Here is a 16,340-nt window from a genome sequence, read left to right as displayed (position 1 = left end):
TGACAGAACTTTCATTTTTAGGTAACCTGTTCCTTTAATGCTGTGAACTAAACACAAATAATGTCAATGGTAATTTTAATAAATACAAACTGATTGTAAAGTGTTGCCAAGTTTTTTCAATAAACAAATTAATTTAGGTCCCACACACGTCCATCATTAAAGTAATCCAAATAACTAGAGGGTTAATATATGTCTTCTGAAGCAAAGCAATAAACTTTTGAGAGAAATATTTCGAGCAAAACTAAAGCAAAACAAACCTATAACAGCCAGAGTTCAAATATGGCCACACGTCGATAATTTACAATCTCATTGGTTCTTGACAAAATATCAACTGAAACATCAAGAAACAAGGAGATTTTGAGTTAATGCAATATTTTAATGAATTGAGCCAATAAGCCCAAATATGAATAGGTTTCTAGTAGATTTTCTTGTTTCACTTCAGAAGACATTTATTGACCCAGTGTTTCTCAAACTTGAAGTCCCCCTTTGTGTAAAGCTCATCTCTTTGGAGCCTCCCAAATAATGACTTCCAGATCTTAAACTTAGAATGTTAATAAACCAAAACCATATTTAAGTTATACAATACGGAAACATCAAATATTTTGGTTGGTGGTCTTATTTTTCTGATGTTTGATTGCACAAAATCTATTATTCATTTCAATATTTCATAAAATGCAACTAAATCTGTGACCCCCAGTTTGGGAAGCACTGTATTAACCCACTGTTGATATTTGGATTGCTTTAATGTTCCATATGTGTTCTTTTTGGAGCTTTAACAAGTTGGTTTCTATTTATGAAAATGAACTGAAGGCTATTTATAAAAAAATCTATGTGTTAATCTGAGGAAACGGTCATTTGGGATTCCTCTGAAGCCAGTTCATTTACACAGGTAATATAACAACATTTAAGACTCTTTAGCAGTTATTTATCAATTTCATAAAATAATCTCTTGTGCTTGCTAACAGCAACATTTTTGCATGCTGTCTCCAATACGTGCTTGATTTACTACATACAAATCAGATTTCTATATCTTTCAGCATTACACCATCATTGCAATCCAGGCACCTGAGAGGGCTCTTGGATAGACTGCAGGGCTTGTTTGGATATGACATCAATACCCTTTATCATTTTATGAACTACTGCAGCTTTGGTCAATAGAAGAAAAACACCTCTAAAACAACATTGGTTACACTTTTCACAAGGTTGTATTTGTTAACTTTATTAAATGCATTAGCTAACATAACCTTAAAATAGTAATACATGCTGTAAACTATATTGCTCATTGTTAGTTCATGTCAATACAATTATTCATGTTAGTTCATGGTGCATTAACGGTTACAATGTTTGATTGTGAAAATGTATTGATAAATTATGAAATTAACATGGACTAAGATTAATCAATGCTTTTTAAGTATTGTTCATTATTAGTTCATGTTAGCTAATGCATTAAATAATACAAATTTATTGTGTTACCATTACTTTTTAAGAATCACAGACAGATATAGCGCTACATAAATTGTGCCAGACAAAAGATGCAGAATATTGGGACACAATCTGAAAAAGCCGATAGCAAGGAAGTTAAACCTCTGATATACAGCACAGCACTATTTCAGCACCTTTCAACTATAATGTGAGCAGGTTAGTGAATAAAAAAATAAATAATGTGAAGTGAACTCGCTGCTGAGTTTCTGGCACATCCTTTAGCCTCATGATGATGAGTGGAAATGGAGAACCGTGTGTTCGTGCCTCTTACCGTAGTGCACTTTCTCCAGCTGAGCTCTGTTCTTCAAGTGCATATGCAGTTGGCTCACACAGGCTGTTTCTATGGTAAACATTTTTTAGATTATAAACACTTAATGAACTACCATGGTGCACACATAGGGTAACATCACTGTTTGGACAGAGGTCAGAGTTTGTGTGTGTGAGGTCGTGTGCTGACCTGTGATGGGTAAGGGGAGGTAATGAAGGCTTTCTAAAGTCCAGCACAAAGCTCTCAGCTGGGCGCTCAGCAAACTACAGAGAAAAAACAGCATTTCTGGGCACTGAGACGGCTGACTCAACTAGAAAGAAGAGAGAGAACAGAGTGAACAGAAGGATGGAGCTAAGAGAGACAACCTGCAAAGAATATGCTGTTTTTATTTATAAGACAGTAAACTGGATATTTTTGGTTGTGTTCAGAATTGAGTTCTGTATTATTTTCCCTTAAAATTAAGTGCTTCTTTAAAGCATTCCTACAATGACATTTACAGAATGGGGAACCCTTTTAGCCCTCAAATACGGCCAAAACTATGGTAAAAGTAATAATAAAAACTTCTAAATATTTTTTTAATAAAGTCATCCGTTATAACTTTATTTTAGTAATTCATGCATTCAATCAAGATTAAATGTAAGTTTTTGAGAGAAAACACAAAGTAAAACTCCTTTAGTTCTGTTCCTGCAATTCTGTCATAGTTGTCTCACCTTGCTGTCATTATACATTAACATTTTACATTTATCCAAAGCGACTTACATTCCATCATCCTATACATTTATACTTACATCTATGCAATCCCCTGGGATCGAACCCACAACCTTGGGTTGTTAACGCAATGCTCTTACCACTGAGCTTCAAGAATGCTTTTTTTAAACCTGTGTGATTTTCTTCTGCATAACACAAAAGATATTAAGAAAAAATTCGATAACCAAAAACCGTTGGTCCCCATTGACTTCTTTGTTTGGACACAAAACCAATGCAAGTCAACGGGGACCAACAATTTTCTGTTACCAACATTTTCAAAATATTTTCTTTTGTGTTCTGCAGAAGAAAGAAAGTCGTACAGGTTTTTAATCACATGAGGATAAGTAAATGATGAAAGACTTCATTTTGGGCATACTATCCCTTTAATAAATCAATAGTAATACTGATGCTTTGTGAAGTACCGCTAACAACATCTTAACAACAGAAAAAAAACATTAAAAGCTCCAACAGTTCAATAAAGAATAACAACACACCAAAAACAAGCTCTTAAAGCAGTGCTCTATACCATCACTCCCAACAGCCGACATTTTCTGTTGAGGCTCTGATCCATCTCAGAATCACACACGCCAGCCTCTCTCCCCTCAAAACACACCATATTGACTTTCCCTGCCACTGATTCTTCTCTTTTGTGTTGTATTCAGTGCACAGATACTGAGAAATGCCAAACAGCAGACAGGGCCTTGCTTCAAGAACAGCTGCTTTGAACTGTCTGTCTCAATTTTTTTGGTCTGTCTATATGTGTAAATGATAAATGAGGTGTGTTTGTGTGTTTTAGTTGCGAGTGTTTCATCTTGCTGGAACTTTAGATCTTATAATTGTGTGGGATTACGTTAGTATATCGAATCTAGACATATAATATTAATATGAAACAAGAACTAAATGTAATACTTTTGAGACCTTCATTTCTTTCTGTATACTGTATATTCATTCCCAGGGATTCGAACCCATGACTCGTTGTCGTTGCTTATGTCATGTTCTACCGGCTAAACTACTGGAAAGCTACAATAAATATATACAGAATATCCATTGAAGAAATAAGAGACCACTTTTTAATTATTTTCATATTTTATGTGTTTAGGTAAAATGATCATTTTTATTTTATTCTGTGAACTACTAGCAATACTTCTCCCAAATATATTTGTTCTATTTCAGAAAATGAAACTGCTTAAACAGGTCAAAATAACAGATAAGATGTTCTGTATTTTTTCAGATTTCAAATACTTTTCATATTCACTTTTAAGCAATACAACAGTCAGATTTTTACATGTATTTAGAAACAGTTGCAAAATTGTTTTTAATCTGATATCCTTGATTTTATATCAGTTTCCATTTGTCTTCAACAGACACATCCAGAAATGCTGATTAAATGAACATTTAAAGGATCTCTTAACTATTTTATGTGTGTTTATGACATTTGTACCTTATACGATTGTGCATCTGGTTCGTCGCATTCTGAATCACTGCTCTGGTCAGGGTTGTCTGAAGTTCTCCATGACAACACACCCTGTCTTTTCATGAAGTCACACATTGGTGTCTCCCTCTGAACCTACACACACACACACACGCACGCACACAAACAAACACAGTTTCACATCTCTAAAGACAAGCACAAACAAACGGCAAATAATCCGTCTGGGGTTGAAATGACCCTTAGATAAACAAAAAAATACCAGCTTTGCTCTAAACAACAGAGGAAACGCTGAAACAAATCCGTCAACTTTCACCTCTCTGACTGTTTGCTTCCAAAATCAGTGAGCTGGAAACTACGGAGGGACAGAGACGGAGCGGTTGGAGCGTCGGTGAGCACCCTATTTTCCGCTATTAGATTTAGTCTAAAAGGGCTGCTGCATTCTGGGCAATTGAGCAAAAACAGCATTTTGGCCACGTCTCACTGAATTCAGTTTCTTTCTTGTGATCTTGATGGTGAAAAATTTGCAGAACACAGCTTTGTTGAGAATTTGCCACTGGGAATTGATTGTACGAGGGATTTGAAAACAACATGGCTTAGTGACAAAAGTCCAAAAGCAAGGTCATTTCAGAGGAGCAAGTTATTTTAGTAAAAACATTACGTGCAGAAAACAAGGATGTTTTATGTAACAAATCATATAGATCCAGCCGGTTGTTACCACAGAATAAACCCTGACAGGATGATCATGAATTTACACGGACATAAAAAACTGATTCATAGTATTTTATTACTTCATTTATAACAAATGCAAGAAAAACAAGATTGGTTGAATAATTTGTAATTATAATATCATCTATGTTATTCATTTGGCATATTTATATTTCATTTGTGCCACATAAAACTGCACCGGTCAAGATGACCCAGACCTACTTTAAGCGGCTGTTATCTGGGAATAACAGATATTGGAATGTCACGACTAGCCAATCAAAACCAAGTATTCCACAGCCGCTTGTAATAGTAAATAAAAAAATGACCTGATGTATTCTGCACTATATGATAAGGAATGTGTTAAAAAAATGAAATAGGTTGAAGTAAATCTGTTCAGTTCTGCTTGAAAATTGAGGCTGGCACCTTTGCTCTGGATATTGCCATCGACCATTGAAAAACACATTTCAATGGACCACAAATGAGGTGAAATGCCGGGCAGCAACCGTATTCCATGATTTAAACGCAGTGACATCTGTCATCAGATTTTTTTAAACCTGGTGCTACTAGAAATGTACATAAATTATAAATATAATAATACGCAACAGTGACATTTTGGTAACACTTTACAATAAGGTGCTATCAGTTAACATTAGTAAATGCATTAGCTAACTTTAGATGACAATGAACAATTTAGTATTTCAGCAATCCTTGTCAATGTTAGTTCATGACAATACAGTTATTCATGTTATCTCCATGTGCATTAACTAATATAAACAGATACATGTTAGATTTTAATAATGTATTTGTAAATGCTGAAATTAACATGAATTATTATGAATAAAGGCTGTTTTAGTATTGTTCATTGTTAGTTCATGTTAGCTATTTTCATGTTATGCAATATCTAATTGTTAACAAATAACACTGTAGTAGAGTAGGCGGGCGAGACCGTGGTTCGAGTCCGGTGAGTAATTGTGAATGAGCGCCAGCTGTGCACACACCGGGCTCGAATCACATAGGAGAAAGGGAGCATATAAGAGAACGAGCGACCGGATCGCCGAGGAGAGAGGACCGGGCCCGAACCTGTGTTACGTTTGTATTTTTATTTGTATTTATATTTATATTTATATTTGTATTTATATTTATATTTATATTTATATTTATATTTATATTTATATTTATATTTATATTTATATATATTTTGTTCGCCGGCGGTCGTCCGTGAGGGCCGCCAGCTGTTATATTACTTTATAAAATGTTTTGAAATGTCTTCCGGTTCCCAACTCCTTCCTTCCCTATCTTGAATCGTATTACAAACACCTTATTGTTAAGTGTTACCTACATTTTTCCAAACTTTTATTATGCATATTTTGCATCTTTTCTGCACACCGACTGTGTTTGTTTTCATTTTTGGGCGAACTGTTCCTTTAAAGTGATGGTTCCCCCAAAAACAAAACTTCATCTTCTCATTTGAAACCTTTATGACTTTCTTTCTTCTGCAGAACGCAAGGAACGTATTCTGAAAAGTATTGATAACTGGTCCCCATTCACTTGCGTTGGTTTTGTATCCATACAATAGAAGTGAATGGGGTCCAGAGCTGTTCGGCTACCGACTTTCTTCAAAATATCTTTTGTGTTCTGCCACAGAAAGAAAGTCATAAAGGTTTTAAATGACAAGAGGGTGAATAAATGATTCTACCGAGTTTGTGTATGTGTGTCTTACCTCCTCCATAACAAGAACCCCACATTGCACCAGACAATCCACCGCATCCAGAGCAAACCCATGAGCTGTCTGACATGGCTGAGAGACAGACAGATGAGAGAGAGTAAATACAGACAGACAGGAGGAGAGATAATAAGTTCCACTCGGCTGTTGTGTAGTGTTTTTGTTCTTGTTGACATTTCACAGCCATTACAAGTGTTTATTTGCTGAGGCAAGTGTAAAATGTGCTGGCAATAATTACACATGCTATTCCTGCCACTGAAGAACCCTTGAACAGGAAATTAGATTTAACAGACATCGAGAGAGAAAAATAAATGGAACAGATGGAGAGCCTCCCATCGATTGGACGGGAGAGAAATTGGTCGAATATACGAAAAAATAAATGAATTTCAGACTGATTGAAGTGCAAGCAGGCCGTATGAATCACCGCTGTGTGATTGTGAATGTCATAGCGAGGGCAGTGTCACGTAGCGGGACCTTTGACTGCAGCAAAAATAAAGTTGAGTTAAAGCTCTTGGACTGACAGGGAAAGCGATCAATCATTGGTTAGCAACGTTCTTCAAAATATCTCCTATTGTGTTTTCATGAAGAAAGAAAGTCATACAGATTTGAAATGACAAGAGGGTGAGTAAATGATGAAAGATTTTTCATTTGTGGGTGAACTATCACTTTAATACACTGCAGTGGTCTGTGGGTGTACCATCTGAGATCAAAACAACTTCTGTGGGTGTGTAAGACTCACTGGTATGTACCCAGGTGAAAGTAAATGTGTGAGTTGGAGGATTTTCTCCATCAGCTCGTCTTGGCCGAGAACCACATCAAACTCCAGGTCTCCACCCCCTCCACAGCCTACAACCTCCCTCAGCATGGCTGAAATGGCACACGCTTGACACAAACACACACAGCTTCAGGATTAACACTGTCAACAAACACTGCTGTGATGCAAACGTGACTCAACCCATACACAAAGGAACCCAGAAGCATCACGCCAATTCAAACCGAGGTAGATTTTCAAAGAAGCTTTAGATTGAATGATTACTTTATGCAAATATGTTACATTTTATATATTTATATATATAAAAAAGGAATTCTGCACATTAACACCAATGGCTTACCAATTCAGCTACAATTGGCTGGTTTATAAAAAAAGTGAAATGAGGTAGAACTGTTCACCCTCGATTAAAAAGCTGCATGATGCCCCTTTCAATACCAAATAATCACACACACACACACACACCTCCCACAGCCGCGTGTATGAAGATGTGAGTGAGCAGATCGCAGTGTTGGCTCAGTGTGAGCAGAGACTCTGGGTCGGGCCGCGGAACAATGACGGGCTCTCTGGTGGGCGGAGCTGCGGCAATGAGCAGATGTGGGCGGAGCATAGAGAGGGCGTGATGCACGAGTCCCACCAGAGAACCGCCGTAACCCACATCAGTGTTTCTGAATAACACCTCCTCCAACAGCCAACAGATGTCCCTACAAAGCGCTGACACACGTACACCCTGACAGAAAGGGTGAGAGAGAAAGTTGGATTAATAGTTATATCCCATTATCCCAATAGTTATATCCCATAATAATTCCGAAAGTTCCCGGCCTAAATAATAAATGGTGTAAGGGGGCTTACATCACCAAAGTAACAAACCCCTGTTGATATAAATACGTTTTACAGAGCCTTTTCTTCTAGAGGAATGGCACCTTTTGAATTTAAAGGAATAGGTCACTGGAAAATGGAAATGATCCTATAATTTATTTACCCTCAGGACATTTTAGGTGTATATTGCTTCGTTTCTTCAGCCAAACACAATCGGAGTGATAATAAATAATGCTCTTGGCTCTGGCTCATGGTATCTATGTAATGCCATTTAATAGGGTCTACATTTTTAAGGTGTCAAAAAAACATGAAAACTTTCTCACTTAGGCATAGCAAACAGAATCTATGGCATGGACGATAGATCTATGGGATGTTACCTGATGCCAATGTTTACGGTTTCAAAAGTTTGAAAGATAAATATTTTTATGCAAAATAAATTACTTTTATGACAGATCAAGGCACTTTTTTGGAGCATCAAAAATTAGGACCCCATTAAATTAAATGGCATTACAAAGTAATATTTAATTATTTATGATATCATAAAATCATATACACCTGTGATAGAGTGAGGGCAAGTAAATCCAAGTTCATTGTTCTGTGAACTACAACTTTAAGAGCCACAATTGTTACCCTATCTTCCTTCATACACTAGTATTAAATGTGATTCATTGTCCAAAAGAGCAAAACACTAAAACAAATAAACCTGACAGACAAAATAGTTTATTTAAATAGATTTTGCGATAATACAAGTTTTTTGTGTATTCTTTTGGCCATGATTCAAGATTTGTATTTGTCACATCCAAAGTTATAAAGTGTAATAAATGTATTAAACTACACGTCAGAACATATAGAAACACAAATGTTGTAGGATATATAAAAACGAGTCTTTATCATATCAGGCAATTAACTGAAACAACTTAATAGTCTTTAATTATTTATACACTTTTTCAGCCTTTTGGGAAAAACTAAAAATAAAAAATTTCGGTATACTTGCGTGTCGCCCATTTGGGTATTTGTAAAACGACTTAACATTACCTAAACAATGACCGAGGAAAACCACAATACTGTCAAAATGTACTTTTCATGAACACAAACTCTAGCCACTGTAAAAAAAAAAAGCATTTATTCCACCAATTAAATGAATAATCTCACGTTAAGCATTTTCTCCTGCAATAGTCCATTATAATGAATAGCCTAAAGCAACAAAAACCAAGGAAAACCAAATTATGAAATATTTTATCATGAACGATATCGAACATCAGCATGATATCAGAAGAGTTTGATGTTCTCAGTTTGCTCTGCCTTGAGCTGAGCAGTTTCCTTATAACGGACTTCTATCGAGTAAAAATTGCTTAACATGAGATTATTCAGCTCCGTTGGACAAGTAAATTTGACATAAATGTGGTTTTCCTCGGTTGTTGTTTAAGTTTGTCAAGTCATCTTATTAAACGGCTCGTTGGAATGCTTGATTCCGATTGGCCAGTCGCGACATTTGCAAGTTCGTTATTCCCAAAAAACAACCGCTCAAAACTAATAACACACGATAACCTGGATGCACCTGGAGTTTTTTTGACAAATGAAATATAATCATGTATTTTAATAACATATTTGCATTATATTTACAAATGATTAAACCTAATTGCATGTTCGTGAAATTTGAACTTTGTTTCTTACCCTTAAAACCGAAAGCAAGCGTCTTTTCCTTGCGAAAGGTCTTCATCCGGTAAAAATGAGCTAATAATTCACATTTCACATCCAGTTTTTTCTCATGTGGCAAGTGGCCATGTAATAAGCGGGATAATGTACAAGCAGCCGGCTGTTATCGCAAAATAAGCCCCTTCAGTGTGAAATAAGACCCTCCGCCCCGCGTCGTCTCCTGATCACACCGTCGGGGCTTATTTCTGCGATAACAACCAGCTGCCTGTACATTATCCCTTCCTTAGAAATACCCACATGGGCGATGCAAAAGTTAACCGTAAACTGATATCCTGACAACATCATACGACAACGGAAGTTTGTTACTACGCTTGAGCACAGTCTCCATTATATTTTAGCATTAAAGTTCAATTTACTGCAAACTGTCACAGTGATAATCACAAAGTGACTTGTAGTGTAGTACATACTTGGAAACAAATGTATAGTATAATGCAATTCAAGTCGCTTTGGATAAAAGTGTCTGACAAATGCATACACAGTATGTAAATGTTAATGTGAATCGGAATCTTCTAATAATGTTGTGAAGCGATACCCCAGATAATTTAGATTTTAATTGAACACACCTTGCGATGCTTGTGGAGCAACAAACAGGACACGAGACTGGTGGACATGACGGCCATACTCTTAGTTGATGCTTAATAAAGAGAAAAGAAAAAGTTTAGCCTCATATATGCAAAGGTGAAGATGAAAGCCAGCGAGTGATCTGTGTGTGTGTGTGTCGGTCAGACTTACAATACATCAGATGAAGAGTTAGAGCAATGGTTTGCTGCCTCTCTTCAGGGGTCAGTTCGGGCATGACGGAGGGTGGGAGGATCCAGGAAACGTCCTTCTTGCCAAAGATGGAGTCCATCCTGATATAATAAAACACATTTCAGCATGCCTTCGCCTGTGCAATAAATACACAAGGGGGGGGGGGGTTGGCTGTTGCATGCAGAGATATTCGTACTGCAACACGCACGGCCTTGATCTCTGCATTAAATTTACATTACAGCCTTCTGCAAACCTCCAGCGACTGGCTTACCCTTCGGTTCATTGTTCTCGTTCCCTGACGCGTACAAAAGAAGGCTTTACAGCGTTACATTATTACAAACTGTCAAAATGCAAATGCCAGCTGAGCCCTGCAGGGTTGAGCTTTCATGACGGTGCCTTCCCGCTGCGGATGCTCAGCTTTAAGAACATATAACAATCCCTGAGGCTCGCAGAGCAGCTCTTTGTAGATCTTCCATCATATTCCACCTCATTACGAGCTCAATGACTAACTTCTACTGAGAACTTCCAGTTGTTCTAAAGCTGCCGAGCGTGCCGTGCTTTAGCAGGAATGAGCGCTGTGGCTCTGGAGGTCTGATTCAGCAAACTTGAACCTTGGCAATCGAGGAAAGGAAGTTCATATAATGCAATATGTTAAAACTGACTGTGGTGCACTGAGAGGTTACATCTATCATCTCCATCCCAGCATCCTTCCTTTATTTCATGGTTATTAGTCCTGTATTTGTCTTGCATTTTAATGAACAATGGAATAACTATGAAGCCAGAAGACAGCCACTACAGGGAAACTTGACAGAAATTGAGGAAATGTACAACGGAGGCTGAATGAGGGAGGAGAGGATGAATGAACGGATCGAAGCAAAGCGCGCATGCTTTTGCGTCTCTGACCATATTGGCCGACAGACGCTGATGTGGGCAGATAGGAGGAGATGGATGAAGAAGAGGATGGATGGGAGACTGAAGTGAGCCAAGCGAGAGACCTTTCATGCAGTACAGCGGACAACAGCAGCTCCTGTAGGGGGCGCCCTCCATCCACACGACACTTTCCACTTTCGCACATCTCCTGCAAGAAAGGAGACAGATAGTCTTGAAACTTTGGTAGTGCTCAATCTGAATGGGATAGTTCACCCGAAAATGAAAACTCAACCTCAAGGCATTCCAAACCTGCGACTTCTTCTGTGGAACACAAAAGAAGATATTTTGAAAAATGTAATCAAAAAACATGGAACTGACTTCTCAAAATATCTTCTTTTGTGTTTCACAGATGAAAGAGTCATGAGCAGGTTTTGAGTGACATGAATGTAAATAAATGATGACAGAATTTTGACTTTTAGGTTAATTATCCCTTTAAGCTAAAGAACTAATTTTGCTATTATCAATGTTTTCTCCCTCTATTTGTTAGGTGTCCAAACTAAGTCAAGACATAATTGATGATCTGTTAATATTCATTTAGGAAACTCAAACTAAGCCCCAAAACGAAAATCATATTGTCACTACTGACCCTCTTGTTATCTCAAAACACAAAAGAAGCTATTTTGGTAACATTGGTAACCAAAAAACGTTGGTCCCCATTCACTTTTATTGTATGAACATAAAACAAATGCAAGTCAATGGGGACCAACCGTGTTCTGTTATCAACATTCTTCCAAATATCTTCTTTCGTGTTCTGCAGAAGAAAGTCATACAGGTTTAAAATGACAAGAAGGTGAGTAAATGATAACAATTTTAAATCTCAGATTTCTGCCAAGGTTACCTCCTCATTTGTTTAACCATCCTATCGTATTTTTCTCGCCACTGTTGCCCTTGGCTTGCTCACTGGGGGTTTAAGTCCAAATTTTTCCCTTTTCCATTTATCTTCTGTAAAGCTGATTTGGAACAATGTGTATTGTTAAAAGCTCTACACAAATAAATAGAAGAGAATTGATTTGTTGAAAGCAGGTAAGTGGGCGCAAGCCATATTAAAGGTACTGTGTGTGGTTGGCAGTGGTCTTCAAGACAACATTTAATATAAAAGCCAAATACTTTTTTTGTTTCTTTAAAAGCTCTTAAAATAATTGTCTCCCAAAAATGTGCATTGGGGGTAGAAATAATAGATCTTAACACAAAAATACTGTATTGTGTATATGGTTAGTTTATTTTATTTGTTTTTCCTCAGTTTTGTTAACATAATGTCCTTATCCGAACAGACCCCCGTTTTTTAATCATGACCCTCTGGGTTGACAACCACTGCATTAAGGTACTACATTTGTGTGGAATGTTTTTATTTGTTTGTCTGTATGCGTGTGTAGATGTGTGAACAAGAGCAATGATGCGTGTATTGTATATTTCTGTGTGTGAGTCATACCTTCAGTGAGAAAGCCTGTGCAAAATGGATCCTAACACTTCCTCTGTGATCACCCTTTAGCAGCGAGACCACAAACCTCAGAGCAGACATCACGCTAGTCTGGAGATCACACAAACTCATAAAAAATAACATGAAGTGCTCACAAATATTGTCCAAGCATCCAAACACACGCGAGCAGATGAAATGACTCTAATTCCAGAAAACTATTCTCATCTTCACAACGCTCTAATGGTGAAGACCCATTAGTGCAGAAATTAGTGTCTGTAATCGCTGTAATAACTGGCATCTATTCGAGATGGATGCACACAATAATATGGATTCCTCGTCTCTTTCCTTTTACAAAATCCCAAATGTCTTCCAACTCAGAGCATCATCATCTGCATTTTAAAAGCGACCAAATCCAAATATCACCAAAAAACAAACAAGTGTCAGAATTTCATAATGTGATTAGTGATGCTCAATATCATGTAATGAATCAGTTACACTTCATAAATAAGGCACAAAATCAGATAACTACAATTACTGTGATAAGTGAGGGGGGTGCCCCCTTTAGCAAAACCCAGCACCGGCACAGCTAACAAAAATATTACTTTTTGAAAACATTATTTAAATATGTTTTAAACGTTCCACTGGCAATGTAAGATTAACATTTTTAGAACGTTTAGCAATAACATAAAAAAATGCTCTTTTGAAGTTAATGCAAAAACATCTTTAAAATACTGTTAGCCAACGTTCTGAGACCGTTTTATTATTACCTAGGAGGTGCTAAGGTGTTACGAACGGTTATCAGGGAATTGCTAACCTGTTGCTAAGGTTTACAGTGTGTGTTGCTATGTGGTTGCTAGGGTGCTCTGGGTAATCGCTTACTGGTCTTTACTCAAAAAATGCCCACCCCTAGTCTTTATAATAATATTCCTCAAGTATCCACTTCAACGAAGCTTTATTGGATTATATTGCATGTTTTATCATCTCACATCACACAAAAGCACACTTGTCTTGTGTTTTTAATAGTTCAGCACTAGTTCAATACTTGAGGATAGGGGTCTGTTCAAGCCTCTAATCTCAACTATAAGCAATAGTAATAGACAGGCTTGCTTTATCAAAAGCCATTGAGCACATGGCTATGATCATTGTGCTTATGAGCTTTATAATCATTGTGCTTATGAGAGCTGTTATCGGGACATAATCTGTACTGTTATTGGTTTATTTAATATCCCTGTACAAAGACGGTGACTCAGGCTTGATGGAGGTCATTATGAGATCTTGCTGAAGTGCGTGTTGTTCACATTAGGGTCATCACCTGTGGACGTATAAAGTGGCGTGGCAGGCAATCGTAGGAAACAGCCACTGGCACGACGTTAACGTTGGGCACCAGACCGTCGGTGATGGCCTGGCGTACACGAGCGAGCCACTGCCCGCCCTGACCTCCGCCCGCAGAGACGCCCACGCTGAGCCCGGCCCCCTCTCGTAAAAGCTCGCCAATGAACTGTGCAAGACAAAACAGAAACGAAATGACAGATAAAAACGTCAGTGGAATAGCAGAGGGGCTGACAGATGACATTTTTATGATGAGGAAGAGATATGGAGCGGAGAGGAAAAAATGAAGCGCAATATCTGTAAAATCAGTCCTATAAAAATTGAATTGTAAGCGCGCTGATATGTGCGTGTGTGTGAGAGAGAGGAGAAATAGATAAAATGTGCCATAGCAAGAGAGAAATGGGGAAGTCGACACTTCTGTAGATACAAATGGTACTTTGTTGCAAAGCTTGGATGGAATCTTTTACATGAAGAGGATGAAAATTCAATTCTTATTGAGCTGAGCCTCTAGAAAGCAGAAAAATAAAAGTGATTACAGACAGGTGGTGTGGAAGGCGAATATCATCAAATGCTAAATCGCAGAGACTAAAACATACTCTAAAATTGTTATCCGAGCAGAGGTGGAAGATTATGAAACAATAAAAGCAAACCAAAACCAGTTTTCAGTCAGAAAGGGTGTGAATATGGACTAGGCGATATACCTAAAATTTGATCTTAATATCTTTGCAAATTTTGATGACACTTGACTCATCACAATGTTTTCACTCTTACAGGAGTCTTTAGCCCCAGTTACATTTACTGTACATTTATGCATTTGACCGATGCTTTTAAAGCGACTTACAGTGCATTTAGTCAATATTTGTCTTTAATGTGTTCCCTGGGATTGAATCCACAACTTTTACAGTGATCTACCGAGAGTCAGAATCGCATAAAAAAACATTCGAATAGAACATTCAAAATGTTTAGTGTAAAAACACAATAAAATTGTACACCTAGTGACCACTTACCACTACGTTTTTATTAAATGAACACATGAGGTGACGTAAGAAATTTGTTTTGTTTTGTGAAATCTAACCATTCCCATATTGTATTTTTGGGGGTCTCTTTCGCTTGCTGTTGCCATCTCAATGACTGAGTTATCTTTTGCACTATTTGGGGGATGTGAAACTGCTTATTTTTTAGTGCCGTCTTTGGCACATTAATCTTTATTTTCAACAATCTTTGGCACAACCATTTCGATAATATCTAAAATTCAATAACTACTACTGTATATGACAGAATGTTCATTTTTGGTTGAACTATTCCTCTCTCTCTCTCTCTCGCTCACACAAACACGCAGATCTCTTCCAAATCCATCCAGAGAAGTGCGATAAGCCAGGCTTGACAGATGATCTCCTCTGTTACATTCAGAGGCTGCACATATCTAATCAGAGCTTTTAATATTAACACATCAGACATTTTTGCAATCAAGACGATACAGATTACACCAAATCCTGCGAGAGTCATTTACAGGACTGAAAGTCCCACTCGTAGCATCTCAAAGTCAGCCTCCTAATAAGACGCTCCTTCAAGAAATTCTGATAATGGTATAAATGTGACAGTAAATCTGGAGGCCTGAGACGTTTATTCTCCTCCTCCGGGCATCGGTGAGTCAGAGTAATGGGTTTGGAGGTGCACGGCTGCACGCTACCTCCCCCAGAAACATCTGCAGTCCGCAGGTGCCCCATCGTCATGGGAACCACGGTGTCCATCAGGAGCGGCTTACTAATGCGGCTCTGAAAACACAGGTGACTCATTCATATGACCGCTCGGCTAAAACCAGTTCCACCACCGATTCTTGAGTGAACGGGTGGTTAAGGAGACTCCCCCTTCCATGTAAAGCGCTTTGTGTGCCCAGAAAAGCACTACATAAATGTAACAAATTATTATAATTCTATGCCTGCATTGTAACGTCTCACGAACGAGGATACAGCAGCAGAGCACCTGAAGATTTTTTTTTTTCTTGTCTTATGGTGTGTTGCACTGTAAAGATTCAAGCAGAATAGCACACTCTCTGTGGGGGCTTACAGATGTCATGACCGGAGAATAGAGGCTGTCCATCTCAGCATCCCGCTCTGAGTCTGTCTCTTTAGGGAGCAGGATAACGCCCAGCCTCTTAAGAATGGACCTGAGAAAAAGACAAAACAGTAACTAACAACACATTTTTCTAGACGATTTATTCAACAACTGAAATATGAATGAGACTTAAAGGGA

At 37.8% G+C, this 16,340-nt stretch overlaps 1 protein-coding gene across 4 annotated transcripts in view; it reads right to left on the bottom strand.

Annotated features, from left to right (window-relative positions):
* The window catches only part of gpat2 (glycerol-3-phosphate acyltransferase 2, mitochondrial), a 40,951-nt gene that overhangs the window by 1,255 nt on the left and 23,356 nt on the right, over positions 1 to 16,340 (bottom strand). For all 4 annotated transcript variants that reach the window (XM_056773080.1, XM_056773083.1, XM_056773082.1 and 1 more), the window contains 12 exons: positions 16,155 to 16,254; positions 14,071 to 14,256; positions 12,771 to 12,869; positions 11,407 to 11,489; positions 10,394 to 10,512; positions 10,225 to 10,295; positions 7,592 to 7,856; positions 7,097 to 7,239; positions 6,355 to 6,432; positions 3,939 to 4,064; positions 1,940 to 2,060; positions 1,754 to 1,822 (listed from right to left, as the gene is read on the bottom strand). In XM_056773080.1, coding sequence (XP_056629058.1) covers positions 1,754 to 1,822; positions 1,940 to 2,060; positions 3,939 to 4,064; positions 6,355 to 6,432; positions 7,097 to 7,239; positions 7,592 to 7,856; positions 10,225 to 10,295; positions 10,394 to 10,512; positions 11,407 to 11,489; positions 12,771 to 12,869; positions 14,071 to 14,256; positions 16,155 to 16,254 — 1,460 coding nt within the window. The remainder of the gene's footprint in view (positions 1 to 1,753; positions 1,823 to 1,939; positions 2,061 to 3,938; positions 4,065 to 6,354; positions 6,433 to 7,096; positions 7,240 to 7,591; positions 7,857 to 10,224; positions 10,296 to 10,393; positions 10,513 to 11,406; positions 11,490 to 12,770; positions 12,870 to 14,070; positions 14,257 to 16,154; positions 16,255 to 16,340) is intronic.

The sequence above is a fragment of the Triplophysa dalaica genome, chromosome 18 (genome assembly GCF_015846415.1).
Source record: "Triplophysa dalaica isolate WHDGS20190420 chromosome 18, ASM1584641v1, whole genome shotgun sequence".
In the NCBI taxonomy this organism is placed as follows: domain Eukaryota; kingdom Metazoa; phylum Chordata; class Actinopteri; order Cypriniformes; family Nemacheilidae; genus Triplophysa; species Triplophysa dalaica.
This window is presented reverse-complemented; position numbering and strand designations above follow the sequence as displayed.